This window comes from Kickxella alabastrina (assembly GCF_025024165.1).
Source record: "Kickxella alabastrina strain RSA 675 chromosome Unknown BX661scaffold_21, whole genome shotgun sequence".
Taxonomy (NCBI): Eukaryota; Fungi; Kickxellomycota; class Kickxellomycetes; order Kickxellales; family Kickxellaceae; genus Kickxella; species Kickxella alabastrina.
In genome coordinates, this window is record NW_026251492.1 from 161,904 (window position 1) to 187,917 (window position 26,014).

General features: G+C 47.2%; 9 protein-coding genes and 1 non-coding gene across 10 annotated transcripts; 6 read left to right on the forward strand and 4 right to left on the reverse strand.

Moving 5' to 3' along the window:
- Nucleotides 1-181: 181 nt before the first annotated feature.
- BX661DRAFT_200048 (uncharacterized protein) lies at nucleotides 182-1,411 on the forward strand (the record flags this gene model as incomplete). The annotated part of the gene is made up of 1 exon (XM_051538373.1): nucleotides 182-1,411. The coding sequence occupies one exon, from the start codon at nucleotides 182-184 to the stop codon at nucleotides 1,409-1,411; it is 1,230 nt and encodes a 409-aa protein (XP_051389776.1).
- A 427-nt stretch (nucleotides 1,412-1,838) lies between these two features.
- On the reverse strand, nucleotides 1,839-3,554 carry BX661DRAFT_172701 (uncharacterized protein; the record flags this gene model as incomplete). The annotated part of the gene is made up of 3 exons (XM_051533793.1): nucleotides 1,839-2,003; nucleotide 2,397; nucleotides 3,250-3,554. The coding sequence occupies 3 exons, from the start codon at nucleotides 3,552-3,554 to the stop codon at nucleotides 1,839-1,841; spliced, it is 471 nt and encodes a 156-aa protein (XP_051389777.1).
- Nucleotides 3,555-5,316: 1,762 nt separating this feature from the next.
- On the reverse strand, nucleotides 5,317-5,389 carry BX661DRAFT_t95. Its single transcript has one exon. It is a non-coding gene; the product is annotated as a tRNA-Lys (tRNA).
- A 7,159-nt stretch (nucleotides 5,390-12,548) lies between these two features.
- BX661DRAFT_145427 (uncharacterized protein) lies at nucleotides 12,549-14,351 on the reverse strand (the record flags this gene model as incomplete). The annotated part of the gene is made up of 2 exons (XM_051533116.1): nucleotides 12,549-13,737; nucleotides 13,882-14,351. 2 exons carry the CDS (start codon nucleotides 14,349-14,351, stop codon nucleotides 12,549-12,551), a joined length of 1,659 nt encoding a protein of 552 aa, XP_051389778.1.
- A 338-nt stretch (nucleotides 14,352-14,689) lies between these two features.
- BX661DRAFT_186292 (uncharacterized protein) lies at nucleotides 14,690-16,389 on the forward strand (the record flags this gene model as incomplete). Its single annotated transcript, XM_051537001.1, has 1 exon — nucleotides 14,690-16,389. A coding segment is annotated over exon 1 (992 nt), but the record flags the coding sequence as incomplete, so codon positions are not given.
- Nucleotides 16,390-16,461: 72 nt separating this feature from the next.
- On the forward strand, nucleotides 16,462-18,400 carry BX661DRAFT_186294 (uncharacterized protein). The gene has a single exon (XM_051537002.1). It carries the CDS (start codon nucleotides 16,504-16,506, stop codon nucleotides 17,959-17,961), a length of 1,458 nt encoding a protein of 485 aa, XP_051389780.1. The 5' UTR covers nucleotides 16,462-16,503; the 3' UTR covers nucleotides 17,962-18,400.
- BX661DRAFT_186295 (uncharacterized protein) lies at nucleotides 18,382-20,144 on the forward strand. The gene is made up of 2 exons (XM_051537003.1): nucleotides 18,382-18,989; nucleotides 19,046-20,144. Exons 1-2 carry the CDS (start codon nucleotides 18,667-18,669, stop codon nucleotides 20,067-20,069), a joined length of 1,347 nt encoding a protein of 448 aa, XP_051389781.1. The 5' UTR covers nucleotides 18,382-18,666; the 3' UTR covers nucleotides 20,070-20,144.
- A 273-nt stretch (nucleotides 20,145-20,417) lies between these two features.
- Nucleotides 20,418-21,986, forward strand: BX661DRAFT_186296 (uncharacterized protein). The gene has a single exon (XM_051537004.1). The coding sequence runs from the start codon at nucleotides 20,555-20,557 to the stop codon at nucleotides 21,980-21,982; it is 1,428 nt and encodes a 475-aa protein (XP_051389782.1). The 5' UTR covers nucleotides 20,418-20,554; the 3' UTR covers nucleotides 21,983-21,986.
- Nucleotide 21,987: 1 nt separating this feature from the next.
- BX661DRAFT_186297 (WD40-repeat-containing domain protein) lies at nucleotides 21,988-24,484 on the reverse strand. The gene has a single exon (XM_051537005.1). The coding sequence runs from the start codon at nucleotides 24,266-24,268 to the stop codon at nucleotides 22,097-22,099; it is 2,172 nt and encodes a 723-aa protein (XP_051389783.1). The 5' UTR covers nucleotides 24,269-24,484; the 3' UTR covers nucleotides 21,988-22,096.
- Nucleotides 24,485-24,660: 176 nt separating this feature from the next.
- BX661DRAFT_186298 (uncharacterized protein) lies at nucleotides 24,661-25,671 on the forward strand. Its single transcript, XM_051537006.1, has one exon. It carries the CDS (start codon nucleotides 24,706-24,708, stop codon nucleotides 25,513-25,515), a length of 810 nt encoding a protein of 269 aa, XP_051389784.1. The 5' UTR covers nucleotides 24,661-24,705; the 3' UTR covers nucleotides 25,516-25,671.
- The last annotated feature ends 343 nt before the right edge of the window (nucleotides 25,672-26,014 follow it).

Here is a 26,014-nt window from a genome sequence, read left to right on the forward strand (position 1 = left end):
AAATGAAAAAAAATCTGTCCAATATTTTCTTTATTTTCTTTATTTTTTCAACTCTTTTCTGCCACAATTCTTACAATCTTTTCACTCTCCTGTTTTTCTCTTGGTTTTATTCAATCCGAATCACGACGCCTTACTATTATTTCCCTCCGCACATTCCCCTTTTTTATTTTGTTGAACAACAATGTTGAAGTGTCCCAAATGCACGCGTCAAATCGAAGCCTTTTCCGTAGACACCAACTGTGCGTTCCGCATGTGCACCAACCTTTCGTGCACTTGGCCCTTCGAAGCCCCCGATATGGCGCAGTACTTTGATCATGACGCCACTGTTCCGTCTATGCGCAAAATAGCAAAGAAGCGCAAGGCCCACGGCGCAAAGGACGACCAGCACCGTCTCAAGGCGAAGAAACCCAAGGCCCCCGAAACATTATCGCCGCCGCCCGTGGTGCCTGTGAAGGACAGCCTGATAGAACTTCCTTCGTGGCTCTCTGATCTGTGCGAGCCCAACAATGACCGCGCTACTTTATCCAATAGTAGTTTGCGGGCTTCTGTTGACGCCTCGATGGATATTTTTGATTCAGGTAAATACATTGAGGGTGCCAATACCACAGGTGGGGTGGTAGGTGCCGCGGTTGGCGAGAATTCCGAGAAGCTTCATGGTTCTTCTTCGGGTGATCGCGGAAACCTTGACATTGATGCGAGTGATGCGTGGATCCAGTCTCTGCTTACTACCCCTTTGCCGCCCCCTCCCTCTACTACGCCACACCGGTCTGATGATGGAGAGTCGGGCTCTTTGTTCGCCGATAATGTAGCCGATATTTTTGCTGCCTTCGGACAACAGCAACAGCAACAGCAACACGCGTCGGCGCCGCTGTCTATCGCCGATTCAGTTTTGTCCACGCTAACAGCCTCGGTTTCGGGAACTAACGCAGATGCCGGTGTGCCACGGCATAGTCGTCAGAACAGTCCAAACAGTGAGAGCGGGACGGAAGAGATTGACAGTAGGATGCGGATATCAGAGGATGACTTTGCGATGATCATCGACGAGGTCATGAAACCAAAAGCACCTGCAGGAATGTTGGACACTTTGGCGGTGACATCGGCAGCGTTTGATCCCATCTCAATGCTGTTGTCTCCCCCCAACTCGGCAGCTGTTGTGGGGAGCGGGTCGCTGGATGTCCTGGGACATTATTACTGGCCATCAGTCTCTTCAACTGACGCACTGACACAGACGCCGTTTGGTACAGAGCCTGACGGATTGTCTAAATCAGCAAGCCAGCTGCCCTTTGACTTTGACCTATTCAATGTTGTTCCCGCCACCATGCCTGCACCTACTGCTGTGGCCACCGCCATTACCGCCGCTGGAAATGGCAACCAACACCCTGCGGATGTGTTGACTTTTCAGGACAAGTAGATCAACACGACAAGTATTATAAAACACTGTCAACTGTATAAAAAATCAAATTCTCTCATCTTTTTATTTCCTATTGTTCTTTTTGATCTATTTATTTATATTACAATTTTTAAATTTTGAACATATTATGACCAAACGGTCTAAAGGCAACAGGGGGTAGGTGCATGCAGTTTGGCTCATGAACAAATAAACAAGTAAACTGTTGTACTAATAAACAGAGTGAGGCGTCTAAGGGCCAAGCACCTTTTCTTTAAGCAAACTGCAAAGAGTATGAGCGTGCCATGTGTATTGATTGAAAGAAGCAATATGAATACAGTTTATATTAAATAACACTGTTTGCCTTTGTATTTTGGTTGTGGTGGCTGTAGTGTTTTCTATGAATCTAAAGACATTGCGCATACTATTATAGACGCTTGGAGACATGGGATTATGACTGGCGAGCCTTTCTGAGGTTGTCAATGATGCACTGCACTAACTGGAGCCAGTCCCTCTTTATGTAAAACCGACACCTTGATCGAATCTGGTCCTGGACAATCACCACTTCTTGGAACACTTGGTCGCCTTGATATTCTTCGATCTTTGCAGAAACGTGCTAACAACGCTCTTTTGTTAAATTCGTTTCTGTCTGCATCAATGCAGACCTCGGGAATTTCAATTTGTGTTTTATTCGTGCCGTGCGTAATAAAAGGCGTGGTCCAAGTAAATGTGCTCGGACATGGTTGAAAACCAGTGCCAAGGGATCAGTTTTTGAGTAGAAATGAAGTGAAAATGAAATGAAAACTAGGTGCTGTGCAAAAAAAACAGACGACAGCAAGCGCGGCGCTTTGCATTGTGTATTATTTCAAACGATGTGATTTTTGTAAAGCAGAATGTAAATGCTTGCTTCACATACACAAGTGCGCTGTGTTTTGATTTGGCTGAGCCTTGAATGTAATATAGATTGGCCAGCAACAAAAGTCGACAAGGCAATTGGAAATTTACTTACGCTATATTCATTGCTAATACCTAAAAAATACGCCTAGTTGAGGTTCGCCGCGGGAGAGGGGAGTAGGCGGACAGCTCTGCCAACCATATAGAGGGTGTATTTAAAACAGCTGGCCGCTCAGAAAACAATCTAGAGATATGGTGTGTCGTGCTTGGATACTTATATGTGAATATTGTCTTTGGTGTGTACATTTTCTGTTTTTAATATGTATACGTATGTTTAAATTATTATTAAAAAATTAGAATGAATAGATGAAAACAAAATTAAGATAGGTTTAATTTTACGGGTACCGCCGTGTCCAATTTAACCATTGCCCATTTTCAATCTGAGGGGCATGATCAATTGGAGCGGGCAATTAAAAAGCCTGGCAGAGAGAAACAAAGGCAGAGGAGGCCAAGCAGAAAAGCAAAAGAAGATAGCTGCTTTTTATTAAGCACAAAGTCACCTTTGTATTTTTTATTTTGGGCAGTGGACATGGCACGGCAGCAAGGCCTTTGGGCAGGTGGGTTGTGCGCATGCGTAGTGGCAGCATTGTCGCAACGAGAAGCGCACTGACCCTGTTTTATTCAGCCGAGTTTAGTTTTGTATTTTGTTGCGGCGAGAGTGTACATTTTGTTGACCGGCGAGGATGTGTGCGCAAGAATACTTGAGCGTGCACAGCACACTTGTAAAAACAAAACTATTAATATGTGCACAGCACAAGTGCGTCGTAATATTGTAGCGATTAATACCACAGCAAACACAAGGATTTGCCCTGAATAGGGCAGGTTGTCAGTTCAAATTATTTTTTCAAGCAATGACAATTTCAACGCACAGCGTTGCTCGTCGCAATAAGGGCGACGGCGGCACTCACCAAAACTTGGCGGCTATTTTGAGATAGCGCTTGCGAATGAGGCGCTCCATAAAAGTTGCTTTTTTGTGGTAGTACACGCGGCAGCTCATTGTCTTGCGCACATGGGGCGTAACCTCGCCTATTTTAAACGCAATCTTGCTTTGCCTGATTCCAACATGTTTGGCGACAAGCTTTAGCACCTGCGTGTCTTTGAAATCTGTTTGTTCTTCGTTTAGATATGTGCTGGGAACAACGAATCCTGCGGTCCCCTTTGCGCAGTCGTTGATATCGCAGGTGAAATAAACTGTCGACAGGTCTAGGTCCATGAGTGCGGCTCACGAGTAGTTGTGGATAGCAATGCACAAATTATGTAAAAGAACATGAATAAAACAAGGAGGTAAGTGAGGGGAAGATTGGAGAAAGACAAGGAGAGGTATTCTGGCGGCTTTACAGGATAGAAAAGAGGGCGTCTGCTGTAACAACGCAGCGCATGATCAGGCTAGGCAAGCAGGCATTGTTGCTTAAACAAATTGTCTTTGAGCCCATTTTGCAAAAAGGGCCGCAGCTTCAAAGCAGTCTTTGTATTAAAGCCCCAAAAGGAAACAAAGTGAGGGCTTTAATACAATACGATATAATACAATGCAATGCAACCAAGCACAGTACGTTTAATGTGGGTGTATGCGTTTGGGTAGGCTTTGAAAGTGACATTAGTGTGCTTGCAATGAACAAAAGCAAGCCTAGCTTAATCGAAATGCCTGGTGAGGTATATGAAGTAAATGTGTAACAATCTATCTGAAAAGGCAAATAATTTAACAAAATGAATTAATAATAGACTGAATATTAGTGGCATGATAGCACACTAGATGGAGAATAAAAATAAGCACTCCTAGCAAGCACCAAAATAAAATAAATTGCTCGAGCAAAATTAATTGTTTTGTATTTACACACATTTAAAGGTAAAGTATATAGGGCTTATGATTGTCCAATATACGGGTTTTTTTTTAAAAAAAATTGAAGTTGGGATAGGTTATTCGCAATGGCATTGAGGAACTTGAGTTTGGAAATAAAAAATGCGTAAACGGGGCATGCAAGAAAATCCGAAAGCGCGCGTGGAAATGTGAATTAGCGCAGCGCCTTGGATGCGGTACTATTGTTCATTGGGTTTTGAATGTATGTGGCTTCAAATGCAGATGTGGTTTGATTTGGCCGACAACACGTTCAATTTCTGAAAAATCCACGGCATCAGTGCTGCTGCTTTTAAAAGAAATGATAAGAATTGCAGCATAAGAGAGTTTTTTGAGCAACACAATGGTTTCAAAGCTTGAGGCAGTGCCATTTGTACAGATTTGCCAGGGAATTAGCGACTCCGCATTTATATTAGACAAAGCATGCTACTGCATGTGGCTGACAAAATAGAATTGCAAGGGATCTGAAGCATGGCATAATATGGTGCGGCGTAGCACAAGAAATCATTGAAAATGAGTAGTAGTGAATGGCAACACTAAGGTATTAGAAAGGCCAAGCCAACAATTAAAGGATGAGGTCGAGCTGGCCAGGACGCACAGCGGTAGCTGGCGCAGTGCAAAAGGAATAACAATTATATTTGTTTCCTGAATAACCAAAACAATTTAATTACAATGTCATGTAGCCGCATGTGTGTGTATTTTTGTTGGTGAATTGAAACGAGCGGCAGTGAATAAGCAAATATTTATTTATGCAGTGTTTTTTTTATTTTCTAGTTTCTAATTTTATTTATATCTCGGTTAGTGGGTTTAATACATGGTTTTATTCAAACTAATAAAAATCAAGTTTTTTACATTTGCCACGAGCAATGGAGCAGGCTGAAAAGTATATGGTTCAGATAGATAATCGCCTACATCCCGGCGGTGCCAAGTAGATAAGAGACCAAGGATAAGTGCAGCGAGCGGACAACAAAAAAAATATTTTTTAAAAAAGAATAGCGTGGCAGTAGATGTAACAACATATATAAAATGGTTTTTGTGTGCGGGCGGCAGTATATGTTATATAAAAAAGAAAAGGCCAAAACATTTAATTTAAATAGACTCAGCAAAAAAACTTCAAAAGAAGAGCCGAATGCGGGGGTCGAACCCGCAGCCTTAAGATTAAGAGTCTTACGCTCTACCGATTGAGCTAACCCGGCTTTAAGGTTAATCTGAGCCATTTGGAACCGATTTTCTGAGCTAATTGCTCTTGTTGAATACCATATATTACATAATAATGCAGATCTGGTAAACACATTATATTTTGGGGCTAGGCCAAACCTTATTTTTAATTCACACCGCACGGCCCTGGCTGGCTGCTTATCCCCTGAACTTGGATTCGCCACACATGCTTGCATCTGTCTGTATCTGTCCCCTTTCAGTTTTAGTGCCACATTACTGCCCTGTTCCAACGACCCATCCTCATCATCCAGACCCGCCGACTCTAAAAAAACCATCATCTGGTCTCATATTGTCCTCATACCGCCCACATACCAGCCGTGAATATTATCCGCGGGTGCACAGCAGCGCGATCCCATCTTTTTTGGTGTTTTTTCCCTCCCATCTTCGTCGCCAGGGTCACTGCCAGGGGTGGCCGCCCCCTCTCTGGTCCCAGATCATCCGGTTGGGAGAAACATAGTCATGTAGCCGGCACATCCTATATATTTTTCTGCCACCGCAAATCACTCTTCTCATCTGCTTGATGTATCTCAAAGCGGATGCCCAACCGCCATTCCAGTTATATCAAGCGGCCATGCACATACTTTTCATTTTTTATTTTTTGGCAAGAGCAAGGCACCCGGAATGGCAAGGCCCCCAGAGTCCGAATGCAGCTTTTTGTCTGGGCTAAAAAATATCATCTTGCGCCTGTCCACATCTCACACGAGGAGTGTATTGGGTGCAAAATGGAACAATGCACATCCAAGCGCAAGGACTCAGCGACACTCGCATTCCTAAAACGGCCCGATTGGGTATAGACAAAGCCGAGAGAGAAAAAAGAAGAAAGGTATGGATTCCCCTGCCTGGCACTATCGCCGGGACCGCTGTACCTATCTATTCTCAGCTGGAGATATCTTAGCCTGTGTTTTTCTTGCTGATTCAGCATGTATTTCTGCTCCTCTTGGATCGGATTGGCCTGGCTGCACACAGGCAGACTTCTCCATCTGCGCGTGATAAAACAAATAACCGACGGCTAAAGCAAAAGCAGGTTTAGAGACTGTGATTGCCTGGTCTGCCAAGCTGCGAAACCAGCGAGACAAACAATAGTAATTTATTCTCTCGCGACCAGAAAGTCGAGTGCACTTAAATAATCTGAAAAATTGCAAGAAAAACCACATTTTTGTAAGGTCCAGCCCGAGCAACCAATAGCGTGCACTGGCCGTATATGGCAGCACCCATCATAGCAAACGAACGCCTTTAAATCATTTTCAATCCGGTTCAGCTGACCAAAGGCAGTGTCAGCAATAAAACGGCGTAGTATTGATTTTGTAGTAAACGATGCTATTAATTATTTATTAATAAGACGATTAAGACTCAAACTGAATACTGCTTCTTCTCAATTCTTGGTCTGCCAGCTTGGTATTTAAACCATTTCAAGACAAGTGGGCGCGGTTGTGTTGCTAGTTGTAGACACCAATATAAAAAGGTGACATGCAATAGAAACGTGCTTTGATATCAATCAGCATTCAATAGTGATCAATGACACCGATTATTATGTTAAAGACATATATATTGAACAAAATAAACTAAAAGAAACCTAAGGGATGAATAGCCTCCACTGTTTATATCCATTAGTATTTATGTGTGCGTGTAAATTCCTGCATATCCAAGTAGGGAATTAACTAGCGATTGATTCATTAATCAATCGCCGGAGACAGGCCGAAATTCCTTATATCACATCAAGCCTCCATGCACTTTGGATTCCAGCAAGCACAAATTAGGGTGCGCTGCAAATTGGCTCTGTTAGCACGAGCGCAAAAAAACAGTTTCGAACAGCCACAAATAAAATTTGCATGGCCGCCCAAAGTGTTTTTACTCTGTTAAAATTGTACGCACAGTGGTTTGTTTGAAAATGCAAACAATGCACTTGTTAGTTTTAAAAGTGCTAAGATCATTCGCGTGCCAACATGCCCACACATACAATGTGCTATTACTTTAGTTGCAAGAAAACTTGCCCTTTCATGTCACAGGCTTAGCAACGATGGCTACATACTGCCAGCAGCCCGGGTAGGAGAGAAATAACAGATACATCGAACAAAATATCAAACAAGTAAATTTTTAAACTAAAATCGATGAGCAGCCTGAGCACGAGCTTTAACGAGAACAGTGGACGCTCATTCGACAAGAGATATAAGTAAATGTCAAATAGCTTGCACACTTCACTGTATTTGCTTATTTATATGTAAAATACTCACCAAGCTAGAGAACACATTCCTAAAAATACCAGCATCTGACAAAATCTCTTCTTTGTGACGTCGATTAGGGCGATGCCACGTGATGCCCGCGATTGTTGATAATCGCGGCTGTATTTTATTGTTTGCGGGTTTCGACTGTTTAAGGGAAGCGGCTTAGCTCCCTTATAGTGGATTTTGATAGATTGTATTTGATAGACCATTTATTGTTATTACATTCTTTATCTTTTGCACCAGTTTTCTGGACCCAATCTTTTGTATTAAAAGTCGAGGAATACTTGGTTTATATAGCTTGATTACCAGACGACATTTCCACAGCATGAGGTATAAATATATCCAAAATCGCTATTTGATAATTGCATTCGCTGCGCCAGTACCACTGTGCTTCTCTTTTAAACTCGGCATTTGAAAAGTAATTATCCGCTAATAACCACTTTATTTTTCAACTGCCAACACAATTAAAACAAATACGAGCGCTTTAACAAACCAAAAAGGGTTATTCGCTTGGCCATCAATAAAAAATCCAGCTTTGAAAATCAATCGCCATACTTTTGTTTTTGGCCACACATAAATTCAAAAATTGTACAATACAAAAATGATACTCCTTACATGGACTCTGATATAGCTAAATGTGCGGTTTGCTTTACTCTCTATTTACTGTTAAGCTGACTGTATAGCTGATGGTTTTCAGTTTTCAGTTTTCAGTTTGCAGCTTGCAGTTTGCAGTTAAATGTTTAATGTTTAACCTAAAGGACAAGTTGCTTTTATTCAACAATCCAGTCGGTTTATGCACAACCCAAATTGGTCAAGCCAACGCCTGCCTTGTCATTTCTGCAATCACTAACCAGGGCAGCAATTACAGGCGGAGGCTGAATACAAGTGCAGTGTCTAAAAGTGTTCTTTATTTTACTCAGCTCTAAATATAAAAACGGTAACTATTTGCTAAAAAAAACATGTATGCATTGCAGAAATATAATTTCGGTTAATTATTTGAATTGAACACAGCTATATTATCTATTTGATCTACCGGGAAAGATATTTGCTAGCGGAATTGAAAAAGAGGCAATCAATAAAAACTTGAACCAGCTTAGGCATGTCTGGTTTTACTTTTTAGTAGCCACAATATTTTCAAAACTAAATGTAGATATCTTAAAACATTGGAATACCACCACACAACTTTCTTTAAATTTTAATTTGGTATCTTTACCATATTCCTCGTGTGGTGCCCAACACACATTTCAAGCCACTATCTTCCCTTTTCAAGAATCAAGATTGCCCTCATGGCCACTATATACATTTCTGTTATTGCTGGCTGACATCAAGGAACACCATGATGTTTACAGCGCTGCCCACACAGCGCTGCCCCCTTTTTCAGTTAAGTAAGTAATTTTTAAGACTCGAATATATCGATTTAGACCCACATTTTTATAGAGCACGACAATGAGAGACATTCTGTGAACGTGTAGAGATATAAATACTATATATAAAAGTGTGTTGAATATATGTGCTATGCACTGAAAAAGGTGAAGAACATATATTACTTTGTTCGGGCACCGTATGACATATTGATGATTGTATGTTTGGTTGGAGTAGCCAAGACTGGTTAAACGGTTGATCGCCATCAACCAATAAAAATGCGCCATGCTGTACAAATGATGGCCCCGAGTTAGAAAAGCTGTGGCAGCGTGTTCGTTCCAAAAACGTTTACTGTGCCGTATATTCTGATCATATTGGATACAGGCGGAATAATGTCATTGCGGCCGCTCGTTGCAAAGGTGGAGGATGCCCCATTGTTTAAAGCCATGTCAGGGATATATGTCAGGTTGCAATGGAATAAATAAAGATATGAATGCTAAAATTGAATAAATAAAAATGGGTGAATAGGAAAGCAAAAATATGCTGAGCTGCCTACTTTTTTCAATAAAAATTAGTCTTTTTTGCGGCAAAGTAAACAGCAAGAGGCAAGCAGCAGATGAGTTTTTTTGTTTAATTTTTTGTTTTGTAAAAAGCAAATCCACAAAGCGCACAGGCTTTAATAAAATAAAGCATCCCTTCACTTATTTAAATGAAAGCTTGCCCCCTTTGTAGAAAAGGCTAGGCGCTGGGTGACACATGCAAACATACAAAAAAATTGAACGTTTGGTTTATGTGAACCACAGTATATTAAAGCTGCATACTGATTGAGGTGCATTTACTTTGTTGTATTTATATAGATGTAGGCGAATTTGCATTCTAGCAATCAATAGAGCTAATAACTAAAAATGTATACAAAACTGATAAACTAAAGACATTTTAAAAGTAAAGAAAACAACAAGGCGGGATTGAATCTTTGACTTAATAATTTTAATATTAACTGCGGCATTTACAGACTACTCAAGCTGCTTGGGCTTAAGATTACTAACGGTATTGTATAAAATGCTTATTTATTTTAATAAAGAGTTTATTATATCGACAAAACAGCTTTGTTTCCGAGGCGTATAATCAATAGAAAAAATGCGATACTCTATATTTTTTGTACTGCCAGGAAGCGGCATGTCAATATAAACAAGAGCCCCATTATTAATATTTTTTTTTATTTTTTACATGTTCTAACAATTTTTTTTCATGGAATCCATCTGCTCTACTATTCTTACAATTGTCCGGGACAAATATCTGTTCTAATCTTTTTGTTCCAGGATCGTTATAAAAAACAGATATGGTATACATTTTTGCCGGCATATTTTAGCAATTATTTTGTTAGTAATAATAAAAATTTTAAATGTAATGATAAGTTGGAGCGTTTGTTGAAATGGTGTCCATTTTCATTAGTTTTATACCGGTTGGGTTTACACACATGTATAATTTTGCAACAAAATGGGAGTAGAATGTAGAGGAAGTGTACACTATTACAAACTCAATAATTGGGGGTGGGGGTGGATGCGGTACTCCTAATCAAAATTATTTACAACGTGTCACTTTTTTGTCTTTTAAATGTTCGTTTGTCAGAAAAAAGGGAATCCACACTTTAAATGCATGCTTTTTCTTTCAGTTTACTTCTATTTTATTATTATTATTAATAATAAAGGAGTAGTAAAAGTAAAACAACGTTGTAAAGTATTTCCTACAATCAACAAATACTTATCACTTTTTTTGTTACAATTACCATGTCGCTCAGCATTTCAGCAATTGTTTGTTTAAATGCAAACAATCACAAAACAATAATTGTGATAGTTTAAAAACTTGTATTTAAAAATATCTAACTATTCAACTTGCGAACAACAGATTCTCCCTCCCAAAAATAAAAATACTTGACACAAACTTAATAATTAGGAAGTATAAGTTGTGGTGCCCAACACACATTTCAAGCCACTATCTTCCCTTTTCAAGAATCAAGATTGCCCTCATGGCCACTATACACATTTCTGTTATTGCTGGCTGACATCAAGGAACACCATGATGTTTACAGCGCTGCCCACACAGCGCTGCCCCCTTTTTCAGTTAAGTAAGTAATTTTTAAGACTTGAATATATCGATTTAGACCCACATTTTTATAGAGCACGACATAAATTTTCTAAAAAGCTTGCGAACAAAAATTTCTTTGGCAGACATTCTCTTTTCATAATACACACGACACCGCAGAGAATAGTCTGGTCCGCATTCGTCCTCATAATATGTGAGTTTAGATTCCGGTATGCCAGTATTAAGCCACATAAGCCTTAACAGTGGTTTATCTTTGAACTCCATAGTGATTTTATTTATGCAATCGGAATTTATTTTGTAGGTTTTAAATTCGTCATCATCAATGTAAAAATAAACTTCTTTGGTGTGCATTAGTTTACCCATAGTTTTAGTTTTAGTTTTAGTTTTGATTTATAAAAAAATTGAGTGAGTATTTGTGGAGGTTTGTTTGCTATGTAAGTTTTTTTTTTTTAAAAAAAAGTGTGTTGATGTATTGTTGTGTGTAATATAAAGTTAAATACATTTTTTACCAGCATATCTTGGAAGCCTTTTATACCATTTCAAAAACAATATTTGTTATCTTGTAAAAAAACAAAACAAAAACTTTTACATGTGTATTTCAAGCTGAACAGAAGTACACCCTACAACAATAATTAAAGAAAAAAGTAGAAAGGAATTTGCTTTGTTCTGTTTTGTTTCGTTTGTTAAAAAAGCGAATCTGAGTGGGTTTTTTTAACAAAGGAAAAAAGGAAATACTGTCAATGCTAACATTTATTTTTATTATATATTAAAAGGTGGTTTTCATCTATTCACAATTTTATTTTTAGCCGGGTTAAAAGCCATGATTAAGATTTATAAAAAAAGGTAAAATCATGTTTTAATTAACTATTACCTACCATAAGACAATAAACTTTGAATCGCATATTTATAGCACATCATAATTCAAATCCAATAAAAAGCAAATACTTTTCAATATTATTTTTGTCCGCATTATATTCCTCCCAAATCCTTTTTCTTTTTACTCATCTTTTTCTTTAGCAAAGTATAATTAAAAATGACTTTGTCCGTGTCCAACCCACTAGCAATAAAGTGTCCTAAACCCGACTGCTCCAGCAAGATACTCCGTATCAAAGCCGCCACGCTCGTCCATCGCACGCCACGTCTTCCAATCCCCTCCATCGGCGTTCCACTTCTCTCTGATAATCCCGAAACAATACCCGCAGAAATAGCCCAACTAATCCCCGCACCATCCTCTGATAGCATTGGTGGTTGGTTTTGGCAAGTGAAGGATATGATGGATTTCGAAAACATTGGGTTTACTCATTCTGTCGAGGGAGGACATAAATACCTTTCATGCGCTGATTGTGATCTGGCTCCTCTCGGATACCATGATACGGAGGATAATTCCAAGGAGTATTTAATTGCATTCGATCGAGTTTCATACAAATAATAAATAAAACCCACAATGTTTTTATGGTTCGAGACGCTTAGGGTCGCGGGGGAATAGGGATGTGCGGCGGATATTGCCGACACCCAGGTAGAACATGACAACGCGTTCGAGACCAACGCCGCCACCAGCATGGGGAGGGCAACCGTACTCGAAGCCCCTAATATAATCCTTGAGGTCCTCGGGGTTGACGCCCAAGGCGACAATCCGCTCGCGCAGCAGATCCACATCATGCACGCGCTGGGCGCCCGACATGATCTCCTCGCCTCTCAGGAAAAAGTCATACGAGTTAGAGTACAGGGGGTTCTCAGGGTCGGGCATAGTGTAGAACGGGCGGATGGACAAGGGGAACTTATCCAGCATGTAGAAGTCCGTGTCGTACTCCTGCTTGACCAACTTGCCGAGCAGCTTTTCCTGCGGCGTCGTAAAGTCATCGTAGTCGCCGATTTCCTCGCCGTTCTTGCGCAAAAGCGCCACCGCGTCCTTGTACTCCAGACGCAGGGGCTTCTCGGAAAACTTGATTTTCTCCGACGGGTACTGGCGACGCACAATCTCCAGCTCATGCGCCCATCTGTCCTCGAGGTTCTGGAAGATATACACGAACATGTCGCCGATCATGTTCATGACCTCGTGGTAGTGCTCGCGGAAGGCGCACTCGAGATCAAGACCGATGTACTCGGTCAAGTGACGGTGCGTGTTGGAGTTTTCGGCGCGGAACACTGGTGCAATCTCGTACACTTTGCCGAAATCAGCGGCAATGCACGCCTGCTTGTACAGCTGCGGCGACTGGGCCAGGTACGCGTTGTCCTTGAAGTAGGTGACGCAGAAGACGTTAGAGCCGCCCTCGCTCGCCGTACTGATGATCTTGGGTGAGTGGATTTCGGTGAAGCTTTGTTTGTCCAGGTACTCGCGGAACAGCAGGCATACGGCAGCCTGGATCTTGAAGATGGCGTTGTTGGTGATTGTGCGCAGGTCAATTACGCGGTTGTCCAGGCGCGTGTCGAGGTTGACGCGGTTCAGCGTCGGGTCCTTCTCGTAATCGGTCTCCGAGCGCGATGCGTCGGCCAGCGAGAAGGGAAGCAGGGTCTTCACCTCGCTGATGATGAACAGCTTGGTGATGTGCAGCTCGGCGTTGTGGACGGTGCAGCTCTCGACGGGGCTCTCGGGCTTGGCGACGGTGGCGACAATCGAAACAATGGACTCGTTCGAGATGCTAATGGAAAAAAACAGACCCATTAAGCAGACGGTGTTTTTGGTGTCATCGTTTAGCGCAGAGGAAGAGAGAAAAAGCATGCGAGGTTATGCAAGGCAACCTCGATATCATATAGTTTTTCATACACATTTTCACAGATCTTACCTGTTGGCAAACTTGACCATCTGCTTGCTGACCGAGCTCTCATTGACCATCAGCATACCCTGCACAGTAGACGTAGCCTCCCTCAAGACCAAAAAGCACATCTTACTTCCCTGGGGTCTCGAATGCTGGACTCTCGCCTGAACAAAAACCTCCTGTCCAACCATCTCCTCGGTCAAGTCCTTAACTTCCGTCCACACAGTACCGGTCTGCTGCTGCGACATGTTCAGGGGTGACCTGCCGTAGTTATCTTTGGCGTTATCTACCTCGGAGGACTCACGCAGGGCACGTTCGGCGGCTTCACGTGCCAGGCGTTCTTGCTTCTTTTGCTCCTTCTCGCGCTCCTTTTCGAGCTTCTTCAGGGCCTTCTTGGAGAGTGGGTTGCCGTCGGCGTCCAGGATGACTTGCTCGACTTGGGCGGTGAGGTCGGCGACCTGCTGCTGCTGGGCAGCGGTGTTTTCTTGCTCAGACATTCTAATTGCGTTTAATGAATGATTTAGTTTTTTTGTTTTTGTTTTTAAAAGAGCTGAAGGATAAAGTGAGAAAAAAAGGACGTTTAAATTGTCAACTTTATTTTTTAAAACAGCGGATACAATATGTGTCTTACGTTTATTATTATTATTTCAGTTTTATCGTTTTTTTAATAAAAAAAGTCGAATAAATAACGAATTAGGAATTAAGAAGAAAGAGAGATAGAAATAAAAAGAGTGTTGGTAGGAGGGAAGGTCGCTCGCTCGCATTTGTTCATCAATTGATCTACCCAAGTAGCAGCCGCAGTGATGGGTCATTTACTTGATTTAATTATTTTGGCTGGGTCACAAAAAAATTAAATCAAGTGGTTGTGATTAATACTGTGTTTACTGCCATGGTTGACACATACAGGATAGAATGGTGTTAAAAATAGCGGCAACCTCTCACTCCCCTCCCCGGACGAAGACAAGGCGAGACAAGACAAAGTTCAAGACAGGACAAGACAAGGTTTCGTTTTTATTGTCTCTCTCGCTTGCATTCTTCAGCATACACATTTCCTCTTTCTTTCTCTATTCTCATCTCTTTATTATATAAAAAGTACAGACTGATTCCAAACCAATGACATCAACACCGGACTCGGCAACTAACCACCAAGCGCAGATCGATTTTCTAACAAAGGAGCTACAGTCCAATCCATCCGACCCAGCCACGCTACTGCTCCAACGGTCCGCGCACCACGGGCACTTGGGAGACACAGCTAGCGCACAACGCGACATAGCGCAGGCATCTGCGCTGATCCAAGACCCGCGCTACAGAACAGAAGAAAACGTCGTGAAGGTTGAACAGGCGTTCCGCGAAATCACACTAGGATCAACCCCTCCAATTTCAGCCAATGGCAGGTTTGAGCAGATGACAGATGAGCAGCTTGCCGAGGCAATTTGTGACTCGCAGGTGGCTGGGGCTGGGGCTGGGACTGCGGCGAGGGCGGAGCCGCTGGAGGAGGCTGTTTTGAACAGACTCGTGGACTTTTTTCACGTGACCGGTGCCGAGGCAGAGGCAAGGGCAGAGACAAAGGGAAAAACAAAGGCAGAGGCAAAGACAGAAGCACAGGCAGAAGCACAGGCCAGGGCAGTAGCTGCGTGCATTTCAGAGAGCATAGCGATGATGGAGGCCAGAGCCCACGGGCTGCTGGCACGCGTGTGCGCGCGGATGGAGTGTGCGTGGCGGGCGGCCATGGCCGCGGACGAGCAGCGGGCCGGCGTGCTTGCGGAAATTGGCAGCGGAATGTACGCGACCGCAGCGGCCGCGCTGGCGGATTTGGGTGCGCAAGAGGCCGCGCAGGCGTTCGACTTCTGCATCGACGCGTGGGTGGCCGCCACCAAAGCGGAGGCCGCCGAGGGCCAGGGCGCAGCACGGGCAGTCCTGCGGCTGCTCGCGGCCAACCGCCCGCTGCTCATCCACCGCTTCGCCACGCACCCAGCGGCGCTCTCGCGGCTGCTTGCCATTCTCGGCAGCGCGCCCTTGGGCGGGCGGCGGGCAGGGGGCGTGCTCGTGGCCAGCCAGATCGCCGCCGCAGCCGCCGACCCAGCCAACTCGGCGCTGTTCCCTGACTTCGACGCACAGGCAAAAGGAGGCTCGCCCCCGGCACTCGCGCTGCTGCAGGCCGAGGCTGCGCGCCAGCTGGACGCCTGGGTGCAGTCGACGGCGCAGGCGGAGCGCGCACGCGGGCTGCTCGCGCTGGCTGCACTGCACGAGGCTGGCGGCGGCACGCTGGCCGGCGCGCTGTGGGCGCAGCCGGAGTGGGTCGGCGACCTGTGGGACCAGGCGGAGTTCGACCTGCCGCCGACGCAGCTTGCGCTCCTGCGGCTCGCCGACGCCAGCGCCACGGGCGCGCAGGCGCCTGCGATGAAGCGCGCCGGCAACGCGCTGGTGCAGGCGCTGGCGCGCAGCAGGGCAGAGGGCGCCCAGGCGGCGGAGGGCGCCCAGGCGGCGGAGGCCGCCCAGGTGGCGGATGCTGCCGCGGCTGTGCTGGCCAAGTGGTCGGGCGTCGGGCTGCCCAAGCAGCCGCCGGGCGCGGGCGCCGCTCCCCAGGGCGCGGCCGAGGCGCCTGGCGCCGCGCCGGACGCCGACCCGGCGGCGCTGGCCGACGTGCACATGGCGCGCATCGTGGAGCTCACGCGCAGCGGCGAGGCCACGGCGGCTGGCGCCGAGCCCGTGCAGCGCGCAGCCGAGGCGCTCGGGTTCCTGTGCCTCAAGCCACCAATCAAAGACCGCGTTGCGCGCAACGCGCCGCTGCTCGGCGCGCTTTTCCGCTTCGCGCAGGCGGCGGCGGATGCGCCCGCGCTGCGGTTCGCGGCGATCATGCTTGTGCGCAACCTGGTGCAGCCCCGCGCCGCGCTGACCGAGGAGCAGCGGCGCATGCGCCAGCTGCAGCGGCTCAGCTCGGGCGACGCGCCCGCTGAGGATGGCGCGCAGGAGGACGCTGGCGACTCGGCCGAGAGCGTCGCTGCGCGGTGTGCTCTGGTCTGCCAAGCCGGCGGCTGCCTTGGGCTGCTGGCGGCTGCGGTGCAGCCGGCGGCGCGCCCGTCCGAGGGCCTGCGCGACGCCGTGGCGGACACCTTCCTGGCGCTGGCTGCGGTGCCGGCGCTGCGCGGGCTTTTGGTGCAGCAGGGCGGCGTCCGCTGCCTGCTCCGGCACTTGCTCACCGCGGATGCGCCCAAGGCGCAAGCCGCCAAGGCGCTGCCCAGCGCCTTGCTGCAGGGCCGCGACCGCCGCGTGGCCTTTGCGCTGGCGAAAATCGCCATTTCCGTGCCGCCGCACCTGGCATTCGACGACCCGCGCGAGATCGCGCGTCTGCTCCTGGCGCTGCTCGCGGAGGAGTCCGACGCGCAGGCGCTGCTGATGCGCTTCGAGGCGCTCTTGGCCCTGACCAACCTGGCCAGCGCGCCCCCCGGCTCGTCCCACGACGTGCGTGGGTACCTGGCGAATGACCTCGATGGCATTTCGCTCGTCGAGCTGGTCTTGCTCAGCGACCACGTGCTGGTGCGCCGCGCCGCCACGGAGCTCGTGTGCAACTTGGTCTACAACGAGGCCGTGTTTGAGCGCTTTGCAAAGGGCGCAGACGCGCATGTGCCCGCGGATGAGTTTACGCCGGGCATTGTTGAGCTGCCCAGCGATGCCGAGGGCGAGGGCGATGGCGAGGGCGATGGCGCCAGCAGCGACGGCGCCGGGTACCGGTCGCAGCGGCTGCATCTGCTTGTTGCCCTGGCTGACGTCGATGACGCGGCGACGCGCAGTGCCGCGGCTGGTGCCCTTGCTGTGCTGACGAGCGATCCGAGGTGCTGCCGGTACCTGTTCCTGGTGCACCCGCGGGCTGGCGACGTTGTCCTTGGGCTTTTGGCCGTGGAGGACGGTGTCGGGGACAAGGAGGCGGCGGCCTTTAGGCATCGCGTGGCTGTCATTTGGGCGAATGCCGCGAGCTGCGGTGACCGGAGCGTTGTGGCGAGGCTAGGTGCTGATGATGGCGTTGTGGCCGCCCTGAAGGAGATGACTGCAGATGCGAAGATGCCGTATTACGCTGCCGCGAAGAGCGCGCTGGACCAGCTATTTTGATTGTTTTGGAGCGCCGATTGATGGGTTGATTGGGAGTGTAGAATGAAACCCTTGACTAGTCTTTTTCTTATTTATTCGGCATTAGTAGCCAATGGCGTTACTTTTTCCTCTGGGCTAATGTTAGTTCTATTGGGCTGGGTTGGGTTGGGGGTAACTCGAAATTTTTTGCCGATCACAATCGATACAGCTTCTCCTTTGTCCCTCCCTCCCCAACAAGCTATGTTTCAATGTCGTTACAAAAAACGTGTTGTTTGGTTGGGTGGAAATACTCCGTCCAAGCCCTTCTCTTCCCGGATTTATCCATTTTCCCACAATCGATAGCTGATATTCCGGCGATAGGGAGAATAAAACGCAATAATGTTAAAAACCCAAAAATCCAATTTTTTTTCTCCTGTTGGGTTGTATTTTACTAATACATATATTTCCCCCTCCCCCCCAAGTTTGGAAATTATTTCAACCATCTCTTAAAACTAAAAAAAGGGTAAAACGACAAAGGAAGGGTTAAGAACGCAAGTGATAATAGTAATAGTAAGAAAAATTACAAGACTATAAAGAACAGCAACTCTAACCCTTCCTTTGCTTTGCTATTTCCAACTTTAAATTATTTTAATTTCTATACACACACACACACACTCTCTCATTTAATTGCATTTAAACTTTTATTTCCTATAGTATTTTTCACAACACAAAAAGCAAAAGCAGAAAATGACTTTTACCGAATCCAACCACCACCAGCAACTGGATCAAATGCTTGACCAAATCACCGAATCATTTACAATCAGCGACCAGCAGCTCACCACCCTCGTCTCCAGTCTCCACTCCGAGCTCACCCGCAGTCTCCAGCGCAACCACAAGCACACAGGCGAACTCCACATGCTCCCCTCCTTCATCCACACACAGCCCCCCAGCGGACTCTCCCTCGGCATGTCCATCGATGCATCCGGCAAGCGCGTGCGCATCACCAGCGTAAACTTCTCCCACAACTCACCACCAAGCCCACCAACCACGCAGGTTTTCGTCACCCCGCGGTGCCTGCTAAACTCCCCCCCTCGGGCGTGTTTGATTTCGTCGCCTACTGTATTAGGGAATTCATCCAAAGCAACAACCTCGAAGGTCAGGAGGTTCTGCCCTTGGGCATAACCATTGGGCTCCCACTGAGTAATACCGGTGGTGCTGGGTTTAGCGTATCGGAGACTGCCAAGGAGGATCCCTTGGATCTCACTGGCAGCAATGTCGCCCGGGGGCTCTATGACACAGTACTGCGCAACCACCTCCCCGTACGCATCACATCTGTGACCAACAACACTGTCAGCGCACTAATTGCTGCACGGCACATGGACAAGACCACACGCGTGGCCGCAGCTTTCAACCACGGCGTTAACGCCGCATACTTTGAACAGCTGCACAACATCGAGCAGCAGCAGCCTGCCAAGACTGCAGACAGTAGAAGGTGTACACCGGAGATTGTGGCGATTAATACGGAGGTTGGCCGTTTCGGTTCCCTGCATAATTCCAGCGCACTGCCGCTGACCATGTGGGACCGCCGCGTCGACCGAGAATCGCGCACTCCCGGGGCCCGCACCTTTGAAAAACTAGTCGCCGACAAATATCTCGGCGAAATCACTCGCAACATTCTCCTTGATCTCATGGACTGTCGGCTACTTTTCTCCACAACCACGGATGCTACCAGGATCAGCACCGAATGCACCTTCCACACCGCATACATGGCGCCAATCATGGAGGACTGCACCGCGGATCTGTGTTCCGTCGAGGATATTTTTGCTGCGGAATTCAATATCTCGGGAATCTCGCTGAGAGACCGCAGGACTATCCAGAGGGTCTGTTGTTTGGTCGCACGGAGGGCAGCGAAACTGTCTGGCGCTGTGTTGGCTGCCCTAGTGTTAAAGGCGGGATTGAAGGCGGGGGAACCAGTGTCGGTTGCGTTGAGCGGAGTACTGTTTGATGTTAATTTTGAGATTTACGAGATGGCTGTGGATACCCTCAAGTGTATTCTGATGCGGTTGCAAGGTGATGGCGTGGTTGGCGTACTGTTGCAAAGCAGGGGATCGGATCTTCTTGGTGCTGCTGTTAATGCCGCCAGTTTTTAAAATAAAAAAAAATTCTTTTTCTTATCATTTCACTTGTTTGTGTGCCTCCCATGCAGAGCCTGTCTCACTATTCGACTTGAGCGCGAGGGACACACATACTGTTTTTTTCTTTCTTTCTTATATCCCCCTCCATCAAATACTGTTGTACCCCCCCGCATCCCAGTTTTTGATTTTTTTCTTGGTAATATGACGACGATGATGATGCACGAAGTATTGCGGAGGTTAAGAATGTCTCGACACCCATCGCAATAACGCAATATATATATTATATATATATTTTTTAAAATTTTTTATTGCGCTATTGCAGTCACACAAGCTTCAATAAAAACCCCCTCTCCCCCTGCCCTACTCTTTTTTTTGCATTGCTCGAGTATATAAAACAGAGTTTATACTCTCTATCACTTAACAACCCTTGTTCAACAACCGATCAATTTTTCTTTTCCTATTCCAAAAATTATACAAAAAAACATTAAATATTTTTAAGTATGGCTGTTTCAAACTACAATCCAATCGAGGGCGCTACAGAAGCCCAGAACCGACTCTTAAGCGATATCGCCACAAAGTTCGACATCAGCGACAAACGCCTGCACGAAATAGCGCAGGAAGTACAAGAGTACATTGTCAACGGACTGCAAACAGATGACGACGAGAACAGCCATCCACGCAGCCTCCCCTGCCGAGTATCCTATGTCAAGTCCGAGATCACACAGGACATCAAGGAGGCAGAGAAGGAAGAGCGCCTGGTGCTCGGTCTGACGATTAACACGTCGACTGAGAGGATCAAGATAGCCAGCGTCAAGCTCGTCCATGGCGAACCCGATGCAGTCAACAAGCAGATCTTCTACATGCCCAAAGGAATCAATGACCCAACTAGACTGTTCGAGGCTATTGCCATGCATGTCGCCGAGTTTATAAACTCTCACAATATCGTGCCATCGTCACCCACCGAGCCCCTGTGTCTGGGCGTCACCGTTGACTTGCCGCTAGAGGAGACCAGCAAGATGGGCGGTCGCGTCGCTTGCGGCTCTAACGTCTGTCATTGGTTTGGCAACGTCGACATCGCCTACAACTTGAACTCCGCCCTGCTTAAACTGCACCTGCCGGTTAAGGTCACCTCTACCACCAACTGCGTCATCAGCACGCTGGTCGCCGCCCAGCGGCTATTCAGCCAGACCCGCGTGGCGCTGATCCTCAACCACGGCATCAACGCGTCGTACTACGAGGCGGCTGCAAAGATCCCCAAGATCTCTGGCTCTGAGCTCGCCAATAGCTCGGCGCTAGTGGCTATCAACACGGAGCTTGCGCGGTTCGGCGAAAACTCTAACGCCCTGTACCCAACCATGTGGGATCGCAGAATCGACCGCGAGTCAGCGAACACCGGCAAACATATCTTTGAGAAACTAGTAGCCGACAAGTACCTCGGTGAAATCGTCCGCAACCTGATCACCGACTTTATGGACGCGCAGCTTATTTTCCCTAAAGACGCCGACGTCACAACGTTCAGTGAACCCTACTCGTTCTTCACCTCGTATATGACCATTATGGATGACAAGTCCAATGGCTTGCACGAGATCGGTGAACTGCTCAAGGCTGGGTTTAATATTGAGGCGTCGCGGGTTGATCGCCAGATTGTCCGCGCTCTTTGCAGCATCGTTGCTCTGCGCGCTGCTAGGATGGTTGGCGCTGCGGTGGCTGGTATTTACAAGAAGGCCTTTGAGGCCATGCCTGAGCCCGTCCCGGCTGTGGTCTCCATTAGCGGCCAGTTGACCGATATGAACCACCCCTATGTTCAGTGCACCATAGATACTGCCAACGTACTTTTCAAGAGGTTTGGGATCGAAGAGGTCACTTTCAATGTGCTCGGCGAAGATGGCTACACTGTTGGTGCTGCGCTCACATCTCTCAGCAAGTGACAAAATTTCTTAATATAAAATAGTATTAATTTCTTTTTTAAAATAAAAATAAAACATTATTATTTGTTTATCAAATAGCCCAGGTTATTTATATTCCATTTGAACCCCCTCCCTCTAGATGCTCCACAGCTTGACAATGCCATCAGAGTCGCCACTGACGACAACCGATGACTTGTCTTGGCAATGGATCCGAGTCACCATCGACGTGCCCGAGGACACATTTCCAAGTCGTTCCCTGCTCTGGTTGCTGTTCATCAAACCATAGTCCGACGCGTACCGAACATGCTGCATCGAGTTTGCATTGTAACGATGAAGCGAGCTGTCCGCAGCAGCGACCCAGCACTCAGAAGCATGTGCTGCCTTGCTCTGCTTACCGCTACCACTACTGCGTTGCTCCATGACTAGCTGTGCTGAAGACACAGGCCCGCCGAACGCTACCTTTTGCAGAGCCTGTCCGGTACGAAGATCCCACAGAATCATAAGCCCATCGAGTGACCCAGTCAAAACCGAGCGGTCATCGAAGCGAAGCGATGTAATGGGCTGTGAGTGCCCGAAGAGTTGCCGGTGTGGCTGGGCAGTGCGCAGGTCCCAGAGTCGCAGTGCACCGTCCGCTGATCCCGTCGCCAAGGCGAAATCGTAGAACTGCAGGGCGCCGATAAACCCACCGTTACCGTAGTCGGTGCCGCGCGCAGACGGGCTGGACGATAAATCCCCGGTGGAAAATGACAAAGGCGCTCTACCCCATGGCTTCCGGTGCTGCATTGTCGGCGGGCCGTGGGATCCACCGCCGAGTCTTGCGCTTTGCGCCGAGTCGCGCGTGGCCCAGGTGATGTCGATAGTCTGCCGCAGCATCCCAGTGGTCAGATCCCATTCGCGCACGGTCTTGTCGGCACTACCAGAGATCAGCGTGCCGTTATTTGCTTGGAAGCATGTCACAGCGTCGGTATGACCTATAAACGCGTTCTCACAGCACAGGTCGAGTGGCGGTACGGGCCTGCAAATGGTAGGGGTCATAGGGGGAGTTGTCGACTGCAGAGTCATGGCCATTGTGGGCCCGTTCTCATTTTCATTTTCATTATCGTCCTCATCGTCTGCATTTGACTCATCCGCGGGCCTCCTCGATGAAGGCATGTACTCCTCGCGCATGATCATCGTTGACGGCTGCGGCTGCACTGAGTCCAGCAGCGACAGATCCCACATGCGCACGCGATGGTCGTTGGCTGCCGTCAGCAGGAAGCGGTCGTAAAACTGCACTCCGCGGATAATGTCGTTGTGACCCCTGATCACGTACTTGCACGCGCCAGTGTCCGAGTCCCACACGCGCACCTGAGTGTCCAGCGACCCAGAGGCTATCAGGCCCATGTCCGGATCGCTGTCGAGCGCCGTCACCGCGCCGTAGTGTCCCCGGAACAGGTGATCGAGCTTGCGCAGCCGGGGAACATCGTCTTGCTCGTACACGCCAGCATCATCATCGTCATCACCATCGTCGCTGATGTCCTCGACAAGTGCTGTCATTGTAAGCGAGTTCCCCTGGTCATCGCCGATTGATTTGGAGTTTGATTTGGAGTCAGGGCTGCTGCATCCACTTTTTGGCTTTCCGCCCATGTCCTCTGTGGCTGCCAGCCGGTCTGCAATCTCCTTGCGCTCAGTGACCGCCGACATGATGCGGTCGTCGACCTCCTTGAGCCTTTGCACCAGCTGCCGTCGGGCCGTCTCGAGTCGCCGCAGATACTCGTTGTACTCCTCTTTGCGCTCAGCCAAGACCTCTGCAATCATTTCTGCAGGCGTGCGCGCAAGCATAGCTTCAAACTCGACCACTGACATAATTGGCGGTTTAATATCGCATTCGTCGGCCTGACCTTTCCCGGGCGAACCATCGCTTTGAGCGGGCGAGCCAGAGTGCCCCTTTCTTGGTCCGTGGCTATGCTCGGTTTGTAAAAACGCAGTGAACCCAGAGAGCAACGATGGCGCGGTGCCGATCGCAGGTGCCTCTGACAGCAGGGCATCAGCAGATAATGCCGCCGACTGTCGCTTACTGCTGCGCGATTGTCTGCCGGCACCACCGTCTTTTCCTCCGGTCAACAGCCTGTTTTTAACGTCCACCCCGTCAATGCCCTTGCCAGCGCCACGCAGCAACCGATTCACTATTGAATTTGGCCCATTGCGGAACAGAATCTTGTTGACCATGCGAACAAGAAATCCCTGCGAAGACGTTGCGTCGTATGAATTGTATTGCTCGTTGCTGCCGCTGCCGCCGACACCGGCAGTGACGCTTTTTCTCCGCATCGCTTAGAAATAAGGGGGGACGGTCAGTCAAATTTGGCAGTAGCTGGGGTGGTGCAAATCGGACTGAAGATAAGTGAATAAATGACTAATTTTAAATTAAAATGAAATTACAATTCGAATGACCAAATAAAATGAAAATGAATGAAACAAAAGCACGTACAGTGTTGAACAAGGGACCACGTTTGCTCTTTGTAATCCTTTGCCTGCCATTTTGTTCCATTTGAAAAAGAGGCGAGGAGAGGGGCGATATGATCTGAGGATCTTTGAAATCACGAAACTCGTAACTGGATTACACCGCGCTGTGATCTGTGCACGCCCAACAAAAGAAATGAAGGGAAAGATTAGCAAAATAAAATAAAATAAAAATAAGCAAGCATGCGCCTGCCTGCCTACTTCCTCACCTTTCCCATTTTTAAACAAAAAATTTGCAAACCATCATGGAAAAATATGATGCTGATGTTGTCAAAGCTCCTCGAGCAGCAATTGCCTTCACTGGCGGCAAGGACTCAGTGCTCGCATTGCACCTGGTGTCTGCCAAGTTTCGGGCTTTAGTGACTAATGAGCAAACAAAAGCGCAGCTTCACAACATAGAGCAGCTCAACCCAGTCATACTAGTGTCTTTCCGCCCCGCCGGTCAGCAAGACGAATTTAAGGCACATGGCTACGAATGGACACTAAAGCTTGCATCGTCGCTGGGCATGCCACTGGTCGTCAAGGAAATCAGCAATACCCCTTCGTTTGAGGACAGCTATCGCAGCCGGATCAAGGAGCTTGCAGACGAATACCAAGTGACCCGTCTGGTCACTGGAGATATTGAGGACATTGGTGAGGGGTTCATGGATCGCGCGGTTACACAGACCGGTGTGGAGTTGGCTCGTCCGCTTTGGAAACTCCCCCGCCTTAAAGTACTCGACTTGTTGGCCCATCTGCAGATTGATTACATTGTGACGATGACGCTGCTCGACAAGTTGCCCACTTCGATTTCCGAGCGTCTCGTTGGTCATTTAGTGACGCAACAATATTTGCTAGACCAATTTGATTGGTATGACAGCAACCACCCGCCTCTTGACCTCAGAAATACTGTGGACTTAGCCGGGGAGTATGGCGAGATGCACTCTATGGTCAGAGACTGTCCGCTGTTCAGTTTCCAGGTCGTGCACTTGGGGAAAATCCGCAAAGTTCATCAGACTAAATACGGATCTTACATGTACTTGTGTCCTGACAAAATCCACATTGTGCCCAAGTAACATGTGAATGCAAATTATACATTTGGTGGGAGTTCTTATTTATCGCAAATGGTTGTGTGGTAAAACCTCATAGTGCTCAGACAACAAACATTTTTGTTCTATACATTTTTTATTTTATACGACATTATAAATAAAAGCCACCAATTATGCTGATCACTGCTGCTTGATGCATGGAGGGGGTAGAAAAGAGGACGCATGGGAATAGTCAAGATGATAATTGCATTCAATTTATGTGGATAAGTAATTACACGGTCGACGAAAGATATTACCAATTATATGTCATGAGGCTTGAAACATTTATACAAAATATGTATGGCAACCGCTCAGGGCCAGGGTGCAGTAATACTAACATTCAAACTTCCTCCCCTTTTCTAGTACACAACCTTGGAATTGTAAACAAAATCAGTGTTAACACCAGACTAGTTATTACAACCTAGCGCTCAATTTTCGTGACCAGTATAAAATGGCAAAATTTATTTTTGGTGTACAATTTTTTTGC

Coding starts and splice junctions, on each gene's coding strand:
- BX661DRAFT_186294 (XM_051537002.1), top strand. CDS start 16,504: ATGGCGCGCATCGTGGAGCTCACGCGCAGCGGCGAGGCCACGGCGGCT.
- BX661DRAFT_186297 (XM_051537005.1), bottom strand. CDS start 24,268: ATGCGGAGAAAAAGCGTCACTGCCGGTGTCGGCGGCAGCGGCAGCAAC.
- BX661DRAFT_186295 (XM_051537003.1), top strand. CDS start 18,667: ATGACTTTTACCGAATCCAACCACCACCAGCAACTGGATCAAATGCTT. Junction 18,990..19,045: donor CAGGTTTTCGTCACCCCGCG/GTGCCTGCTAAA, acceptor CTACTGTATTAG/GGAATTCATCCAAAGCAACA.
- BX661DRAFT_186298 (XM_051537006.1), top strand. CDS start 24,706: ATGGAAAAATATGATGCTGATGTTGTCAAAGCTCCTCGAGCAGCAATT.
- BX661DRAFT_186296 (XM_051537004.1), top strand. CDS start 20,555: ATGGCTGTTTCAAACTACAATCCAATCGAGGGCGCTACAGAAGCCCAG.